General features: G+C 35.9%; 1 protein-coding gene across 2 annotated transcripts in view; it reads right to left on the bottom strand.

The window, feature by feature from the left end:
• LOC117679090 (uncharacterized) overlaps window positions 1-18,451 on the bottom strand; it is a 43,090-nt gene that overhangs the window by 11,038 nt on the left and 13,601 nt on the right. For both annotated transcript variants that reach the window (XM_034440731.3, XM_034440733.3), the window contains exons 7-8: window positions 16,130-16,249; window positions 10,184-10,414 (exon numbers count right to left, since the gene is read on the bottom strand). In XM_034440731.3, coding sequence (XP_034296622.2) covers window positions 10,184-10,414; window positions 16,130-16,249 — 351 coding nt within the window. The remainder of the gene's footprint in view (window positions 1-10,183; window positions 10,415-16,129; window positions 16,250-18,451) is intronic.

Genomic DNA, 18,451 nt, shown 5'->3' with positions numbered 1-18,451 from the left:
AAGCTCAAAAGGGTGAAATTTCCTAATAAAGAGGGAATTAAACGCACAGTATAAAATAATTCCTGAGATGAAAGAAATGCAAAAGCCAATATATCTGCACAAGGACCTTTGTAAGGATCTATACATCAACATGGATATATATACAACAACAAAAAGAATAGAGATTAACAAGATATCATACACGCAGGTAACACACATTTGTAGATCAAAACAAGCTAAAGTTAATGAAGGGTAACAAAAAAAAATCTCTTACACCTACATTCAAAATAAGGAGAAAAAAAGGAACTGTATATAGCTACTGAATAAAAATAACAGAAAATTACCCAAAGGCAAGAAAAGGTAGAGCAATTCAATTCTTAGAAAGCGTGAGCAATTGTGAGAAGTAAATTGCACACAGCCGTATTTGGGTAAGATGGAAAGGGGGGAATCAGGATGATAGCACAGCATCACCATGCAAGTCCCACTCCCTCTCTATACGTGTTGTGACCTTCCATGCTCACCCAAAAGGGGCTGACCTTGCAGTGTGACTTCGCTTTCATCATTCTGATGAAACCAGTAAGTTCCTGCAGATGCTACTGGCTGAAAAAGGATGACAGCTTGAACTTGAAAGAGACATCGTTAAAAACACCTACTGACTTTCGGTAACTACAAATTTCAGAACCAGATGAAATACAACCTAGGGTACCAAAGGAACTTCCTTGATAGCATTGGCTAAACCTCTCTTCATTATTTTTGCATACTCTTGGAAAATGGTTTAGTACCAGATGTCTAGCGGAGGGAAAATATCCCTGTTTTCGAAAAGGAGAAAAGAATAATTCAGAAACAACAAAGAACTAATCTTCAAACATCTTGAAAAAATGCAATATTTGCTAGAAATCTAAAAGGATTTGTTCAATGTCATGCTAATCTAATTTTAGTTTTGTTAGGATAACTTCCTCAGTAGATCATCGAGGAATGCTCTGCATATACAGTAGTGGCGAAAACTGTGGAAACCTTTTGGGAAAAGTGCATTTTTGAGGTTTGATGGCTAATAACACCACCTTTTTTTTGGAGTTTCAAGATAATCATATTCCACTGCTGGAATGGCCTGGGAATAGCCCAAACCTTAACCCAATTGAAAATCTATGGCGTCGACTAAAGAAACTTGTTAGTCAAAAGTGACCAAGCAATAAAACCCAGTTAATAGAAGCAATCATTCAATCTTGGTTTCACATTATAACAGCTGCAGAACTAAAAGACTTGGTTCACTTCATGGGAAGATGTTGTAAGGCCGTAATTCATGCTAAAGGTTACCCAACTAAGTATTAACTGCCGTGATAATTTTTGTATATCTCATTTTTTCTATGGTGATAATTTTTGTATATCTAGTTTTTTCTATGTATTTCACTTTTCTTCTTTATACTGTAACTGCTATTCTAATAGCAAATCCTTCATAAAAGTTATTGCATTACATTCTTGATTAAATTATCTTTCCATTGATTTTATGGTACTACTCCAAAAAAAAAGTGCTGTTATTAGCTAGTTTTAGAAAATACACTTTTTCCAAAAGGTTTCCACAATTTTGGCCACTACTGTAATATATTTTGTTTTGGCAAAGCCCTTTATTATTCTGAGTAGTAGATCAGTTAAATATGAACTGGGTAACACATGTTATTAGGTGGGTGCATAGTAGTTTAGAAAGTATTTAAAGAAATGCTGATTAATAGTTCCTCATTAAAGTGGATTAAATTACTGAAAAGGAATTTCACAGGTTTTGGTCCTGGTAGTTTTGTATATTTTTATCAATGATTTAGATACTTATCAGATTAGAGATGATATAAAATGCAGTGAGATGGTTAAGTATCTAAGAGAAAAACAAAAATCAAGATAATGTATACAAAAGAGAAGTGGACTGAAAATAATGATGTGGAATTTGAGAGACAAACTTTTTTTTGTAAACACAAAACAAATGATAAAATAGGATGGGAGATGTGGAAATGGTCTTTGAATTTTATTTGATCCAAGCTCCATATGAGTCACCAGTGGGAGGGAATTTCAGTTAAATCCAACCTAAAAAGGCATTGAACAGAGAATTTCATTCAATAGCCTAATTACCCTTTCCAACTATAAATCAATATTCCTGCTTTTTATATTGTTTTATTGTTTACTTTATTTTCATTTCTTTTAAATTTAACATTTGCAGCATGAGTTTTTCCCCAGGGTTAATACCGTGTTTCCCTGAAAATACGACCTACTCCGAAAATAAGTTGTAGCCTGATTTTTTGGGGTGGGCCTAATATACACCCTACCCCAAAAATAAATCCTAGTGAAGGGGGTGGACATAGCCAGCTCAGGAAGAAGCCCTTCCCTTCCCCGGTCACCACCTGGCTGCTGGGCCCCTTAACTGCAGCCCGCTGATCAGCTGATCCAGCAAAGGGCTGGGAGTTCTGTCTCTCCGGGTGCCTGGAGATATTTCCAGTGCATTCTTGTTAGCCCCAGCCCTGCCCATGGCACCAGGCAACTTTGCAGCCAAGGGCCCCTCTGTTCCGCAGGCGGCGACCACGGTTTGCACTCTGCCAAGCCTGAAGCTCAGGTGTTCCTTAGGATGCTGTACGATGAGGCAGAAAGCCATGCGGACCATCGGAATCAGCTCTCCCCACCTCTACCTGGCGGCTGCTGCTTGAGAAAAAGACAGGCAATTGTGGAAGATTGTTGGAAGCAAGTGCTTATGATAGAAGCAAAGCCCAGCCTGTCCCTTTCAAGCGATCAAATGTCTGTGTGTGTGAGAGAGAGAATGAGAGAGAGAAAAAGAGAAACAATGGAGGGGAGTAACATGAATTGCAGGGTTTTCTCTCTGCTGTTTCTCTTTCTCTCTTTGTGTCTCTCTCTTACACACACACACACACACACACACACACACACACACACACACGATGAAAATGGCAGAGGGCAGGCAACTGGTTAAGGGGACTTACCCACTCCTCCCCTTCCAGGAGTCCCCATGCACCCCATTTTGGCTCCCAGGCAAGTACAGGGAGGCCTACTAGGCCCAAAATGGGGCATGGGGATGCGGCTCCCAGCAGCCTGTTTTCACACCCAGGAGGCTGCAGAGAGGCCTAATAGGCCCAAATCAGGAGGTAGGGGCACCCCCGCAGCCCGTTTTCACTCCAGGAGGCTGCAGGGAGGCCTCTTAGGCCCAAAATGAGGTGCGGGGTGGTGGTGCACCCCTCCAACACCCCATTTTCGCTCCCAGGAGGCTGCAGGGAGGCCTACTAGGCCCAAAACTGGGGGTAGGGGGCAGCACATCCCACCCGCGGCCCATTTTTGCTCCGAGGGGTGTGAAGGAGACAAAGTGCTTCCTGTCGCACCCCTAGCCACACCCACCATGGCCACGCCCACCCAGCCGGTCATTAGGACAGAGAACTGGTTGTTAAAATTATTTGAATCCCACCACTGCAATGCATGTGTGAATATAGATGACTGCAAAACTCAGTGAATAAAAATATTTTCAGCTAATGCAAAATGCACACTGAATACAGCTATTTTCTTTCCACGTTTATATTACATAGTCTTTCCTGAATTGAATCCCAAAATAACTCTTACTCTTTTAAGTTTGAAATATCCTTGAAAACCCTATTTCAATTATTTTCATAATCCTTTTAGAAACCAAAATGAATTAAATTAAAATCTAGAAGTCAGAGTTCCTGAACCTTAAGCTAAGTCTTCATAACTATTATTGTTTCAGAGATACATAAAGAGGATGGTGACATTTATACACCCTTTCTAAATATTTATGAAATTCTAGCACTTCTAAATGACAGGTCTAGTGGTTCAGCTGAGATTATATTACAAATACTCCTGTGGTTTTGGCTAGACACTGTATTCCTATCACAGATTTCATGATCTAATTCCCAGCTACAGAAGAATTTCCAACCAATCTTATAATTAACCCTAGGAGTAATGAAAAAAAGATTAAAGCATCCAGAGCATACTGGAAAGAACACTAAAAATAAATGGTTTGGTCTCTACAACACAACAAGATGGGGTCCTATTTTTCTGTTCCAAAAGAATTGACAGTATTGAAAACTGCTCCTTACATGCAGATTATATTTCCTATTTCCATATTTCTGATTGTTCCTTGATTTGCATGTAAAAAATTTGTATATAAGAAACAAAATTTAACATCTGGTACATTCTAGTAACACAGCAATGTACCAAATTGTTTTATAAATACATGCTTGATTGTGTATCTGAATAGATGCAAATCAAGTCATTTTATAATTTAGCTAAAATGATACATTTAATGGAGAATCCAATGAATCTTGTTATATTGCTACATCAACTCAGCACCAGAAAGCATCAGATGTCAATTCCTGATTTCTTTGCCTTTGATTCTGATACTCTAGAGAATGTAGGTTTATTCATGAGACTTCATCAAGGCTTTTTTCTTTCCATCTCCATGGGAAGAAAACATAAAAGACTCTTAAATAATTCATCACAGTCACCCACTTACCAATCTCTCACTAACCTGAGGCACTAAATGTCCTTGCTTACTAACACCATAAATAATTGTCCATAACCCTCTAGAGAATTTAGGTGCTTGTGTGCTCATATAGGGTTGTTGTTACATTCAAAAGTCAAATTAGAGATAATTAGGTCTACATCTATTTTAATTATTAATTAATACATTTTGCCAAATCAGCTAATTCAAGCAAAACTGTTTTCAAAATCCTTGCTCAACGAGGATTTTGTTAAAATAAATTAGTATATTTAGTACTGATAAGAATACTAAAAATATAAGATTATAATATATTGCAGCATAACAATGTATATACAAATTCTACAACAAATGTTTATTCCTGAAAAACTAATAACAAGGTTGTGTCTTTTTCCTTTTCTTAATTTGTATTATTCTATATATGTTAGAAAGTTTATTACTGCAAAATCATTACAGTATACAAAAAGCAGTTTTAGAAATAATTATATACATATACATGCCACTTTCTAATCATAAGGAGCCTTTAACTGAATTATATCATTAAGAATGGGAGAAAATTTAACCATAGTAATAGGTACTTCTAACTATACTGTGGCAAAATGATGGGAAGGAGGTTTGTTGGATAGTCTTTGACTAGCCCATTAGCTATTTAAAACTCGTTTTGAAAAGGGGTTCCTTGATAGAACTCTGAACTCATATTTATAAAGAAATTCTGTGCAGGCAGGTGCTTTACAGGCGGCTTATATTTATTATAGCAATTCAGACACCTCCAGAAATAGCATCTGGAGCAAAAATTATATTATTATTATTATTTATTACATTTATTGGTTGCCCATCTCACCACAGAGTAATTCTGGGTAGCTTACAATGTTAAAAGATAAAACTATACAAACCCCTTACACAATACAAATAAAATATTATAAAAATACAAATACTCAACCCTATCTAAAAGAGGGAGACGGTGGGAGTAGGATGAGCATGGGGGGTGGGAGTTGGGATCTGTTATTAATGGTATCAACCATCCCCAATGTGAAGCCCCTCCCCTGGAGTCCCAAGCCAACTGAAAGAACCAGGTCTTTAAGCTCTTGTGGAAGGCAGGAGGTTGAAGCCGATCTCAATCAGGGGGTTGGGGGGGCCAAGATGTTCTAAAAGGCAGGAGGGATAGTTGATAACACTAAGCACCAACAGCAGCATTCCTCAACCTAAGCCGCTTCTACAATAACTGGAGAATAATAGGTGTTGGTCCATATACTGGTAAGTCTGCCTTAAGAGAAGAGAATGGAAAGAACCAACCTTTCCCATTCATACAAATAGATTGTATCCATTTGGTGATTTCCCAGACAATTTTTTTTTTTATTTAATTTATATGCCGCCCTTCTCCGGAGACTCAGGGCGGCTTACAGTTAAGGGCGTTAAGCAATAGCCTTCATACTTTTGTATATTTATACAAAGTCAGCTTATTGCCCCCACAAACTGGGTCCTCAATTTACCTACCTTAGAAAGGATGGAAGGCTGAGTCAACCTTGAGCCTGGCGAGATTTGATCTTACTTTAATTGCAGACAGCTGGTGTTAAATTACAGTGCTTCTGTCTGTTGAGCTAAACCAGGCTCCTGGTTTGGGGAAGGACTTGCATGATATTATCTTATTATAAGATATATTATTAGGTTTTTTTCATTCTAAGCATTATGTTCTCATCTGTTCGTATAGGAGTTATAAATCATGGGCAGCAGTAACTTTTCAGAACAGAAAAGAATTAGCGTGGTGATGCAACGGTTAAAATGCAGTATTCATGCTAACTCTGCCCATAGCCAGGAATTCAATCTTAACCAGCTCAAGATTGACTCAACCTTCCATCCTTCCGAGGTCAGTAAAATGAGGACTCAGATTGTTGGGGGCAATATGCTGATATTGTAAAATGCTTAGAGAGTGCTGTAAAGTACTATAAAGCAGTTTATAAATCTAAGTGCTATTGCTATGTCTCTTTAGCAATGAAACAATACATTGCTTACAAATTTGGATGGGTGGAATTCAGGACTGAAAAGTAATCAATAAATGATCCCTTTATCTCATCTTTGGCATTATTGTTTGTAAAAAAAAAGGCTTAATCATTTAATCATTCCCAAAAACCTGACTCTAATATTTAGAATTTTAACATGAAACATATTAATTTCTGAATTTACAGCAATATTTTGAAGTAGCAGGTCCCAATATCTTCCAAGACATTGATTTATAAAAACAAATAACTGCATGCAGTCTAGATTCCTACTCTTTTTTTTCATAGATATAGGTAATGAAATGTCACAAAACATCAAACTGTTTATAATCTCTTCATTTCTGGATTCATCTCATTAGTTCTCAGCTCACACCTTCACCATATTACTCCCAGAACTGATACTATTATTGATTTTTTTTAAAAAAAATAATTCTGAACATTGAGATGGTCCTTTCAGCATCTACTAGCCTAAGCCTCAGGATAAACAAGTTCTTATTCATACATATCTAAAGGGCATTTTTGTCTGAAGGCATTTGCATCTTCTCCAAATAGCTATGACATACTATATTTCAAATACTTCCTTCTCTCCTTACAGCTACTATTCTAGATGCATGTTATTGTCTGTTTGGCATTCAGCTTGGGAAAAATATGTAACAGAAGATATGTTCAATATTTCTTCAGGAAAATAGCATTTTAGAATCCAAATAAAGCTATGGTACCAAAAACTGATCTCATCATAGGGCTGGAGACATATAGGGATAATTACCTTGTAACTTTTATTACAAGAGGGATGGAACCAATATATTTATTTGCACTTCTTTTCAAAATCATTTAATCATAAGAATTTATGTTCAATTTCTTGTGTAAGAAAAGGAGCAAAGATCACTTTCAACTCTGGCATTAAAAATTCACCCTAAATTTGATCTTTCCCTTACAGAATAGACCAGAAATAAGATATTTAATGAAATAAATTGACAATATATTGAAACTGTTTCAGACAAGTTCCCATGTAACACCGCTCCTACGCGAGCTGCACTGGCTCCCGGTGGTCTTCCGAGTGCGATTCAAAGTGTTGGTCGCCACCTTTAAAGCGCTCCATGGCTTAGGACCCGGGTACTTACGAGACCGCCTTCTGCCACCGATAGCCTCCCATCGACCAGTACGCTTCCACAGAGAGGGACTCCTCAGAGTGCCGTCGGTCAAACAATGTCGACTGGCAACCCCCAGGGGGAGAGCCTTCCCTGTGGGGGCACCTGACCTCTGGAATGAGCTGCCCCCAGAGATTCGTAGGATTCCCGACCTTCGCATCTTTCACCACGCCCTCAAAATGCTATTGTTTCACCAAGCAGGGTTGGCCTAATGCTATTTTAATGGGTTGTTTTTAGTTTAGCTTTTTCGGCCAAATTATTTAATACTTTTAATTCGTTTTTTAACTTTTATATTGTTGTGGGTTTTATCTCTGGCTGTACACCACCCTGAGTCCTCTGGGAGAAGGGCGGTATAAAAATTGAATAAAATAAAATAAATAAAATAAATAAATAAATAAATAAGAAGCATATTCACAGTTGTCTTCCCCAAAATTGAGAGAAATTAATGTGATATGTATCTGAAAATCTTGGAATTTTACTAAGCTTACTGACATTCTTGTTTTGCAGATAATTTATTTTAGCTATACATATTGGGTGTCACTCTTGAACTTGTGAAAGAAAAAAACCAATAACATAAGTGAGTTAGTAATAAATGAAAGAAATATATAGAGTTAGTCTTGCAAAAGTTAATTTAGTATCATTTCTAGAATATAATACCGGTAAGCTTTTCAATATTACAATTCTTATCTGTTTACACCTGTAGTTATTTTTATAACAAAATATTTTATTTCTTAAAGAAAACAGTGCAATTTAATCTTAACTAATATTATTTGACAATTAAACCTCTTTATATTCAATAGAGCTGAACCCCAAAATTAACAATGGTTGGCTTGCATCCCTAATTATCTACTAAAACCAGATGAAATAAGAAAGTGAGCCATTTTAATTCTACTTTAGCAGCATTTTTCAATTAAAGTTTAGCTATAAAATTTTCACGAATCTACTAAAAACTCAAAGGATAAATGAAAATAATTAGGAATATTTCAAAGTACATTACCATAGTTTTCCTGAACACTATTCATTTGAGAGACATCTAAGTTTCCTATGAATAATTGAAGATTTTAATCTGAATAAAGAGTTAAATTCTACTGTCTTGAAAGAAAATTAGTGTTATTTCACAACACACTAATTTATCTAAATGCCATAAGAATCTAAGGGAACCTTGCTACATTTTAAAAGTTTTCTAATCTTTTTTGGAAGACTCTACTTCCTACACCAAGATATTTATTTATATTGTTTTACATTAAGATAAAACACTAAAATTGTATCTTGCAGAAAGACTCAACTTACTCCTTTACTAATAGTCAATTTTTTTCTAGAGGAGCAGATGTTGAACATGCTTTAACAGTTTATAAGTGTACTGGTGTCTGAAAATGTCAAGACCATTGCAAAACTTGCACTATGTTAGAAAATCTGTTTCTAAAAATGTTGCCAGAACAGTGGGGTTTTATTTATTCAAATTAATTCGAAAATATGTTTTATAGCATGTCACTACTCAGAAATAATGCTTATTTCTATTCCATCAAGCTTCCAATGCACTGAAAATCTGAAGATATTCAGACATATTCAGTTAAAAAGTATTTATTGGGCACATAAAATCAGTATGTCCTCAGATTTCAAAACAAAAACCAGAGAACAAGATCTAGAAGAAATTACTGAGGTGGATGATACTTCCATGGCACAAAGTGAAATAAATGAATACCCATATATGTTTTGATATAAAAAGATGAAGAGAGGAGCACATTGTTCTCAAATGAAAAAAGGAAATAAATAATTTTCAAAGTACTTTATCAGCATATTACCTAAAGTCCAAAGCATTTGAAGTATGTTTTTTTCAAGATATTATCTAATTATCTTTCCACTTTCAAAGTCCTTACAAAGGACTACATCTCTAAAAGGTGAGCCCATTTTTAAAGTTCTTTTAAAGTCCACTTGTATCCTTGATATCAAATCACTCCATTTCATGGAGTCAGAATCTAACCCATTTCCTCCCTGCAAGAATGGGAAAACTGGAGAAGTTACACCAGAGGTCCTCCATCCTCCAGTGCTACCCAATCTTTCACCTCTAATACGGAAAGAAAATATTGTGTCACTGCTTATAGCTTGCTCATATAACATAAGAGAAGAGCCTGAGTAGCAAACTCTGAAATTCTATTTCATGCTTAAAAAGAAATTTGGTATGGAATGCTACATTTGAGAGAAGGAAAGGAAGACGAAAAAGACTATGAATGGAGGCAAGGGATCCCAAGAATGGCAAATGACATTGCATGCATCATAATTTACAATGATGTCATGTTACACAAACATTACTAAATCATGATTATTAAATCATACTAAGTACCTATGACACATAGCATTTTAGCTAATGACAATACAATACAAGTAAATAATTTATGTCACATTTTCTCTGTCTCTGAGAAAATGACATCTTTTGTCTCAGGTCAAATAACACTGGAGAATATAATAACATTAAAGCCTGATTCCAAAAGATTTTTGAGTATTTCAGCAGTATTTTGAGCAGTATTTAAAGTGCCACTTTTCAATATACCACATCTTACACTCACCCAAGGAGCTGAAGGTACCAGAAGTGTCAAAGTGAGCAAATCACTGCAACATTCCTCCACAGCCTGATGACACTGAACTACTTGATTTATCAGCCGAGCATAAACAACAGTTGGTAGAATCTGATGAGCTGTTTCAGAAGACACTTGTCCCGGGGCAAGCAAGAAACTCAGATTTTGCCTCATGGCAAGCAGGTGTCTCCACAATTTGCTCAGTTTTCCTTCAAGAGCACTCTACGAAAACAAAACAAAAAAGACAAATATGATAAACATCTGAGGAAATAAAAACAAGTTAATTATGCTGGGTGAAAGGCCACTTGCCTTACTGAGCACCTGCAAGCACAACAGCAAACACGCTGACATTTATATATTTTTTAAAAATGTATCTTGGGAACTTGGTAAAATGTGAAACTTCAGGCATTTTGCTATGCCTTCTCCCCCTCCCACTTTTCAAGCCATCTGTGGAGAACATGTGTTGAGGGGGCATGATCTGACAAAGACAAAAACACAACAAATTGCCAGACTTCTAGCTTCTTAAAATAAATAAGAAAATAGAGATCAAAGCCACCCTCCAAACAGGGCTGATTGTTTTTCCAAAAGAACAGCTTAGAGCAAGGGTAGTAAAAGGGAAGAAGAGATTAAAAATTGCAAACTTCTAAACAGAGTATTAGAAAAGTATAAACATGAAAATGTTTATCTTTTACCTACCACAGAATCTTATGTTCTTTTTCTGTTTAAACTTTTAGCCAGCTGTTACTTGCAATGTACTGAACAGCATGTTTTCATCAAGCGAAAATGAAAAAGACACTGTAAGAGCTCATTTGAAGTAATCAACATAAAGAGATTAGGTTTTTACCGAAGTTCGAGACAAAGGCACAGAAGTGTAAGGAAAGTGCTGCTAAACTAAAAACAAATTGACTAGCATCCATTCTGAAGATATAGACAACAAGTTATCTATTTAAAATAACAAACAATGGGAAAAAATGTATTGCCCGTGTATTTTTCTTGCTTGAACACCACAATGTGAATGAGCTTTCTAATTTTTATGCCATTTTGAAAAATTCATTTTAATCACTGATGCTCTCCTCTGTTAATCATAATTATGCTGCCTACAACTGATATTGTTCATTGTATATAGAAAACTGCCAATGGAAAACATGTGTATTTCAATATAGAGGGGGAAAACCCATCAATACATGTGCATATTGTATATAGACATACTGTATACAGAAAGAACAGTAGAAGGTACACACTATCAAAAGGAAACTAAATCACACACAAAACACATACCTCAGTCCATGCACATTTAAAAATGAGGCAATTGATCAATTCTAATATTCAAAATGGAAAATAATTTAACTATATATATTAGGGAAGGCAAACTGAATTCAGATTTGATCCAGACAATATTATTCTGAAGCTTTAGTTAAAGACACCTAAGTCATTCATTTCTTTGTGCAGAAGACAGGAAATAGCAACAGAGACTATGTCTGGAGAAAGGCTATTCCCATTGGCACAAGTGGAGAGAAGGCTATTTTTGTCTATTTCTTCTTCTGTCCTCTAATCCAAAAGGTATTTTCATTTAGTTCTAAACAGTTCCTCAGCCTTTCATGAAAACAGTAAAGTACAATGAACTTCAAGGCAAGTGGGAAATAAGCAAATATAACTGTTGTGGTCCGCCGGCAGCCTGTGGAGCTGGCAGCTGAGTCGGACAGTGAGGAGGTTGGGGAGGAACATGGGCCAGTCCTGGAGTTTGGGGAAGGCTCGAACGAGGGCTCTGCATCAGAGGCAGAGAAAGGGCCATCTGGGAGATATGTGCTGCCTCTGGAGCCTCCAGAGTCGGACCTCAACGTGGCAGAGGAACAGGGGGAGCCTGTTTCCGGTGAGCGCATGCGCAGAGCTGCCAGAAAGCAAGAACAGTTAAAACAAAAGTGACAACTCAGGAGTAGGGCTTGGAGATGATTGGCCCCTCCCATAAGACTTAAAAGAGGACCAAAGGCATGTGGGCCTTTGCAGGAAGCAACGTTGTTAATTCTGTTCAGTTTAAAGTCTGAAGCTCTGTTTGATTCTGAACTCTGTGTGGCTTTGCCAATTAGGTCTTTGGCAGCGTGTCAAGGGAGATAAAGGTGGGTGATTATCAGCCTTATCTCGAAGGACTCTTTACAACTATTTGGGACTCATCTGTGAATGAACAGAATTCCCAGCTGTTGAAATAAAAGAGGTTTTGGGGACTACTTGTGTGTTTTACTGACTCAGGAAGCCCAGGTCAGAACAATAACTTCCTCTTCTCATGGAAATTCTTTATCAGGTTTGAAATCCTGGTATTTTGCATATATTGGATGGATAGACTATAAATATTGGGTAAATATTGGATAAATATTAAAAGGCTCTCTGAAACTACAGAAAGACTCCATTTTTGCACTATATTTTAAACTATTCACATTGCCTGATTCTTAAAAGAATCTTTTCAAATAATTTCAAAATAGTTCATTTTATTATTGGGGTTTTTAGTCTGAGCAAACAACAGATGAAAAACAATGGACAACAAACAGGATCACCTCAGTTTATAGCACAAGAAGATTTCCCAATCAAGAGCCCTTCCTATTTGCCCAATACCTTGTTGCTGAAAGGTTCTCATTTCTTAATGTCAAAAAAAGATCTAACACATTTCACATTCTCCAACTAATTTTCTTTATGCCCTTCATTATAGAAGTTAAACAAGTTTTTATACTCACACTCAGAAAGGTGCAGGCATAAATTTGCTAATATGTTACACCAAGCCAGGGAACTGTATGCTAACATAAAATAAATAATATTTGCCTTAAAATATATTCAATAATTAGGCAGCGTTGAGCTCGAAAACAAGTTCCCTTTCCTAAAATACCTGTAATTATGCATAAAAATGATATATAGATATTAAAAAAAAAAAAACCTTTTCCCTAGTGATCAATGGAAGCACTTTATTAGTAATCAGCAAAACAGGAACTCAGCCAACATAACTGTCACCATGCTTTCAAAAACACTACATCACAACATGCAGGAGTACGTATACCAAACACCTCTTTCCAAATTATTAAAGCAGCCACATTTTTGCAAAGCTCAAACAACGGCCTAGATATTGCCATGGACAGTCTTTGCATGCATGTGCTCATTTAGTTGCTTCAGTTCACTTTTTTCTCATAGCCTTCAATTTTAACAAGGAATGTCATAATTAATGTAAAAGGCCAGGATTTACAGAATATGTATTTGAGAAAGTAGAAATATTATTAATTCTGTGCAATTCGGTTCAATCAGTATCATCTGGTATGATCAGAGACAGTCCTTTGCTGATCAGATTTCGTTTAAAAGAAGTAAGGCGGGAGATTAAATATACCATATTCACCATATACCATATGATATATTTAATTCTATATGTATATGTATCTATTGTTCCTTTTCTTTACAAAGCAAAATCATTCACTGTTTGAAAGTAGAATTAAATATACCATATTTTTGTATAAATATAAATATGGTATATTTAATTCTACTTTTCAAACAGTCAATGATTTTTGCTTTGTAAAGAAAAAGAACAATAGACTTCAGACACCCAGCCCATACTACTTAATTACACAGAATGTTTAAAACCACATAAGATTCCCCATATATTGGAAGGCAGGCTGAATTACTTGTTAATAACAAAAGCAACTATAAATTATAGCTATGTATCCTAATAACAAAATTAAAAAGTGGGAGATAAAGGAATAATCCCCTCGTTTTGGATACATTTTAATAGAATATCTCATTTAAATTAATTGATTGTAATGCTAAATAAATGCATTATTATATAGGTTGCTTTAGTTAGTATGAAAGCTCCATAAATTTTAAGAGTAGACTACGAGATGAAAAAAAAAAATTTAGAATTACAAACGTATACTAAAAGAATGAATGTCACTCTGTTCATATTTCTACAAGGTGACCTTTTCCCAAAGCTAATTAAAAATGTGAAATGTTCGCCAATGTAAGCCTTCTATTTGTCATTGCCCCTAACATGGAGTATTATGACTGTCACAGCAAATGGCACCGTGGAAGTGGGGCTTAACAAGAAAGCTTGATGCACGTATGTTAATATGCAATGCAAGCTCTTCTCAGCAGGTGCTCCATATGATGAAGTTCATTTCATGAATAATTCAACAAGGAAGCTTCTTTGCAGAAACACCTTTCTCAATGTTTTTCAAGTGAGATCAGTAGAAATCAGGAGCTGTCATTGCCAATTTGCTTCAGTCCAGGTTCTTAAAGTGACACCTTCGATACATTACTGAGGTTGAAATGCACTTTTCTTCTTTTTACATGTCAGCTATCAAGGACTGCTTTTGTTTTCCACACTTACCACTCCAAAATCAAGAACTGGCATTTTGTGGATAATTAACAAAAACTGAGAGTTTGGAAAGCAATGCATCATTGCTTGTCTTAGTCACAAATGACTATCCCTGGCACCGGGACTCAATACATTTAAATTTGATCCCTAAACTACTGCTACAGAGTTGTAATTCAGATCAAACCTCCAGCTGCATTAGCATTTTCTCTATACTAAGCCAGAGCACAAATTAATTCTTCATGATACTTGTGGGCTCTTGAGCTAGGTGAAAGAAATAAGCTATGAACAAAATACCTACCCTACAATGCATATGCTAGAATATTCAGGTACCACATGCAGAACAAAAAATCCTCCCGTGACCGCCAGTTGCGTCCCTTTCTGGATCGGGACTCCTTACGCATGGTCACTCATGCCCTCGTCACTTCTCGCCTGGACTACTGTAACGCTCTCTACATGGGGCTCCCCTTGAGGAGCACCCAGAGGCTCCAGCTGGCGCAGAGTGCGGCCGCACGGGTGGTTATTGGAGCGACATGGCGTTCCCATGTAACACCTCTCCTGCGTGAGCTGCACTGGCTCCCGGTGGTCTTCCGTGTGCGCTTCACCCAAAAGTTTTGGTGGTAACCAAAACTTTTGATTCAATTTTAATGAATCAAGGGTCTGGACATTTACAACTCAAAAAGAAAAAATGTTTGTTATTAATACTAATTGGCATAAATATTTGAATATACAATAAATAATAAATGGGTAAGGAAATATACAAGCATGGCTTCTGGACTTCATTCCAGGCTCTTTACCATTGGTATCCATTTGTATGCATGTACTGTATTTCTTTAAAAGGTAACAAAAATTGTCTGCTGTATTCACTCTCCTTAGGGTGTATGTATATGTTGTTGTCTCTTTATGACTATAGCTTCTAATAAGGCCAAGCGTATGTGTATATCAGTGTGCATGTTTGTGCGTATACACACATGAAGTTCTCATGTGGAAAAGTACCAACAGATTCCCTCAGTTTATGTGTAAGTAAATCTAATCAGGTTGCTGCATGCACATTGCATCTGCGTGTTTGCGGGTGCTTCTCTATCCTCATGTTGCATCTGTGTGTGTTGGTGCTGTGAACTACATATGTTCCACTTGAGGTCAAGTGACCAGGAGGGAAGGTGAATGGAGTAGTTAGCAGAATTCCACTAATATTGTTTAGATTTGTTTTAGGCTGCCCAGAATGATATGTTTGTGAGAAGGACAATTATTAGTTAGATAGATGATAGATGGATGGCTCACTCACTCACTCACTCAACTTTTTCTCTGATATGTGGCACTGGTTAAAAAACAAATTCTAAAATCTTTTTCTCCACAGCTTCCTGGACGATCCAGCTTATTTCAACACTGTTCCTTCTTTTGTCAACTTCTGCTTTGCCAAATCCGTGCTATTTCTAGAGTTATTCTGCTGATAGACAGACAGATGGATAGAGTCCTGAGCTTCTTCACACTGTTCCTTTCCAACATTTTATTGGTTGAAAAGAATAAAAGGACATTTACATAATGCAAAAACTAGGAAGCAACTAAAAATAATGACTTTCATATTATTAAAGCCTTACCACGTATCTAAGATTTAAATTTTCTATTTTGCCATAACAAACATCCAAAAGGGTTATCGGCTGGACAACAAGATTCCCTCCAGGTGTCCAAGGCAATGCAAGTTTTGACAGATCAGAAATCTGAAAGAAACACATACCATAGTAGGATATTTTAAAACAAGCTGAATTAAATAAATAAATTATGATAATTTAGACTGGTTGAATTAAATTAAATTAAATTTAAAACTTAAATTTTAAGTTTATAAATATGCACAGGCTCTAAGAAAATTCCCTTCTTTTAATTATCAAAATGCTTTACTCTATTAATGTAAAAAAAATTAAAGTTAAATTTGCATCTAGATTCTTTAATCAAAACACCAAAAGCAATTATTCTAACAGAGGTTTACCAATTAACCACTTTCACTTATCTAATTTCTTATTAACTTCTAATTACGCCCATTTCAAAGTAATCAATCTGAAGCAGACCTAAATTGTTCCCTAGAATTTTCTGCTTCATTATTAGCTTTTTAATAAAGGGAATATTAGTTCAGGAAATCATGTTTTCTTTTTATCCCAAACTGTTTTTTTCCCTTTTATGTGCAAGAATTAGCTTTCCCAGAAACTAAATAATAGGGAGCATATTCTGGAAGTCCTTGGATACACTTGCAAATATTAAGAAAGATGCAAACTCAACTGGAAAAGATGACGCAATACATTTGCCCTTTGTGGAATGTTATCTAGGATCACTGTTTTCTATTGTTCGATTCTCATGTCTAATTAATGAGTTTTATTGTTTGATTGACTGCTTTCTGATGCATCACATATACTGAATTTAGTATTTTTTAAATCCTATATAAAGACTTGATACACACACACACACACACACACACACACAAATACACACCATTTTAATAAATGCTTTTCAATTTGCCTGATATTTGTGCTGTTGGGAGGGGCAAAAAAGTCACTTTATTTATTCTTATTTGTTTATTTGTACCGATTCTTTATTAGTTTTACAATCCATTATTTTATGGATTGCAACATTAAATCTCCCTCCCAAATTCAGAGATCAAGGGTTTTTTTATCAGCTCCAATGCCAGCTTCGAGTGCTTGACTTTTAAGGGCAATCACATGAAATTTTGAAAGCCATCATGTTTTTTCTCTTTTATTACTATTTATATTTTATACACAGCTTTATTCTTTAGATGTTCAAAACATAAATTGAACATAAAAGGTAAAGACTCCCTTGATCACGTTCGATTCTACAAACAAACAAACATACATTCCTTTTCAGTCTTGGACAGAAACAAAGAGAAAAAAAAGGCAAGAACAAATATTCAGATTATTTCTGTACATCACAGCATGGTTTCACATTACATGTCATTGCCTGCCGGTTCATTTTGTACTGCAGTTGGTCACTGATTTCCCATTCGTATAGTTCAATTATTTAGAATTTTAAAATGTGTCAAATCAGCAAAAAATACTGCAATTTATTTATTTTAAGAACAAATACTACAATAATTCCAAAACTCCCAAGTATTTGAATACATGGGGAGACAGAAAAAGTTACAAAATATAGAAATGTTTAATGCTAGATCTTTTATAATAGTTGCCAATACATAAAGACTTACTAATGATGATGGCACCAAGGCAATCTAAACATCTAATTCTTACACCTGAACCCCTTCTTTAATATGCCATTCACTGCTTGAATAAGAAACACTATATGCAACTGTGTATTTCTCAATATGCAGCAAATTAGTTTTGAATGATCAGTTTTAGTGTAGGAATCAACACTACTGCTGCATTGATGAGAAGTCATATTAACTAGTGTGTTCTCTATCCTAACAATATAGAGTTGAAAATGAAATCTGCTGATGCATTAGTTGGTGATGTTAACATGGAATCCAGACTCTACAACAACCCTAGTTGTCTACTTTGCTACACACATTCACCACCAAAGGCTCAGCAAAACACAAGATTACAGCACGAGAGCTATGTAAGGCTATAATGGAACATAAACAGTTCTCTGTACTGTATATGAGAGACTATTAGGTTTTAAAACGCCCTGATATGGCAAGCTAGGTGCACACAAGCCTAGTTTATAATGTTGATTTCCAAGCACAAGCCCAAAGTCATCATCTGGATTTTGAGCACTGCTACACATAACCTGACAATGCTGTATGTTGTGGCAAGATTAATATCCAATATTAATCACTTGGATTTGTTGCTTGTTTATTGGATTCCTGGTTTCAGTCTGTATTAAGCCTATAGTTATGTTTATTGGTGCCATCTTAGATAAAGGTAAAGATTCCTCTCACACATACTCTCACACATACTCGT

Source organism: Pantherophis guttatus, chromosome 2 (genome assembly GCF_059756535.1).
Source record: "Pantherophis guttatus breed Tessera chromosome 2, ASM5975653v1, whole genome shotgun sequence".
NCBI lineage: Eukaryota > Metazoa > Chordata > Lepidosauria > Squamata > Colubridae > Pantherophis > Pantherophis guttatus.
The sequence above is the reverse complement of the archived record's forward strand: the minus strand, read 5'-3'. Positions and strand labels throughout refer to the sequence as shown.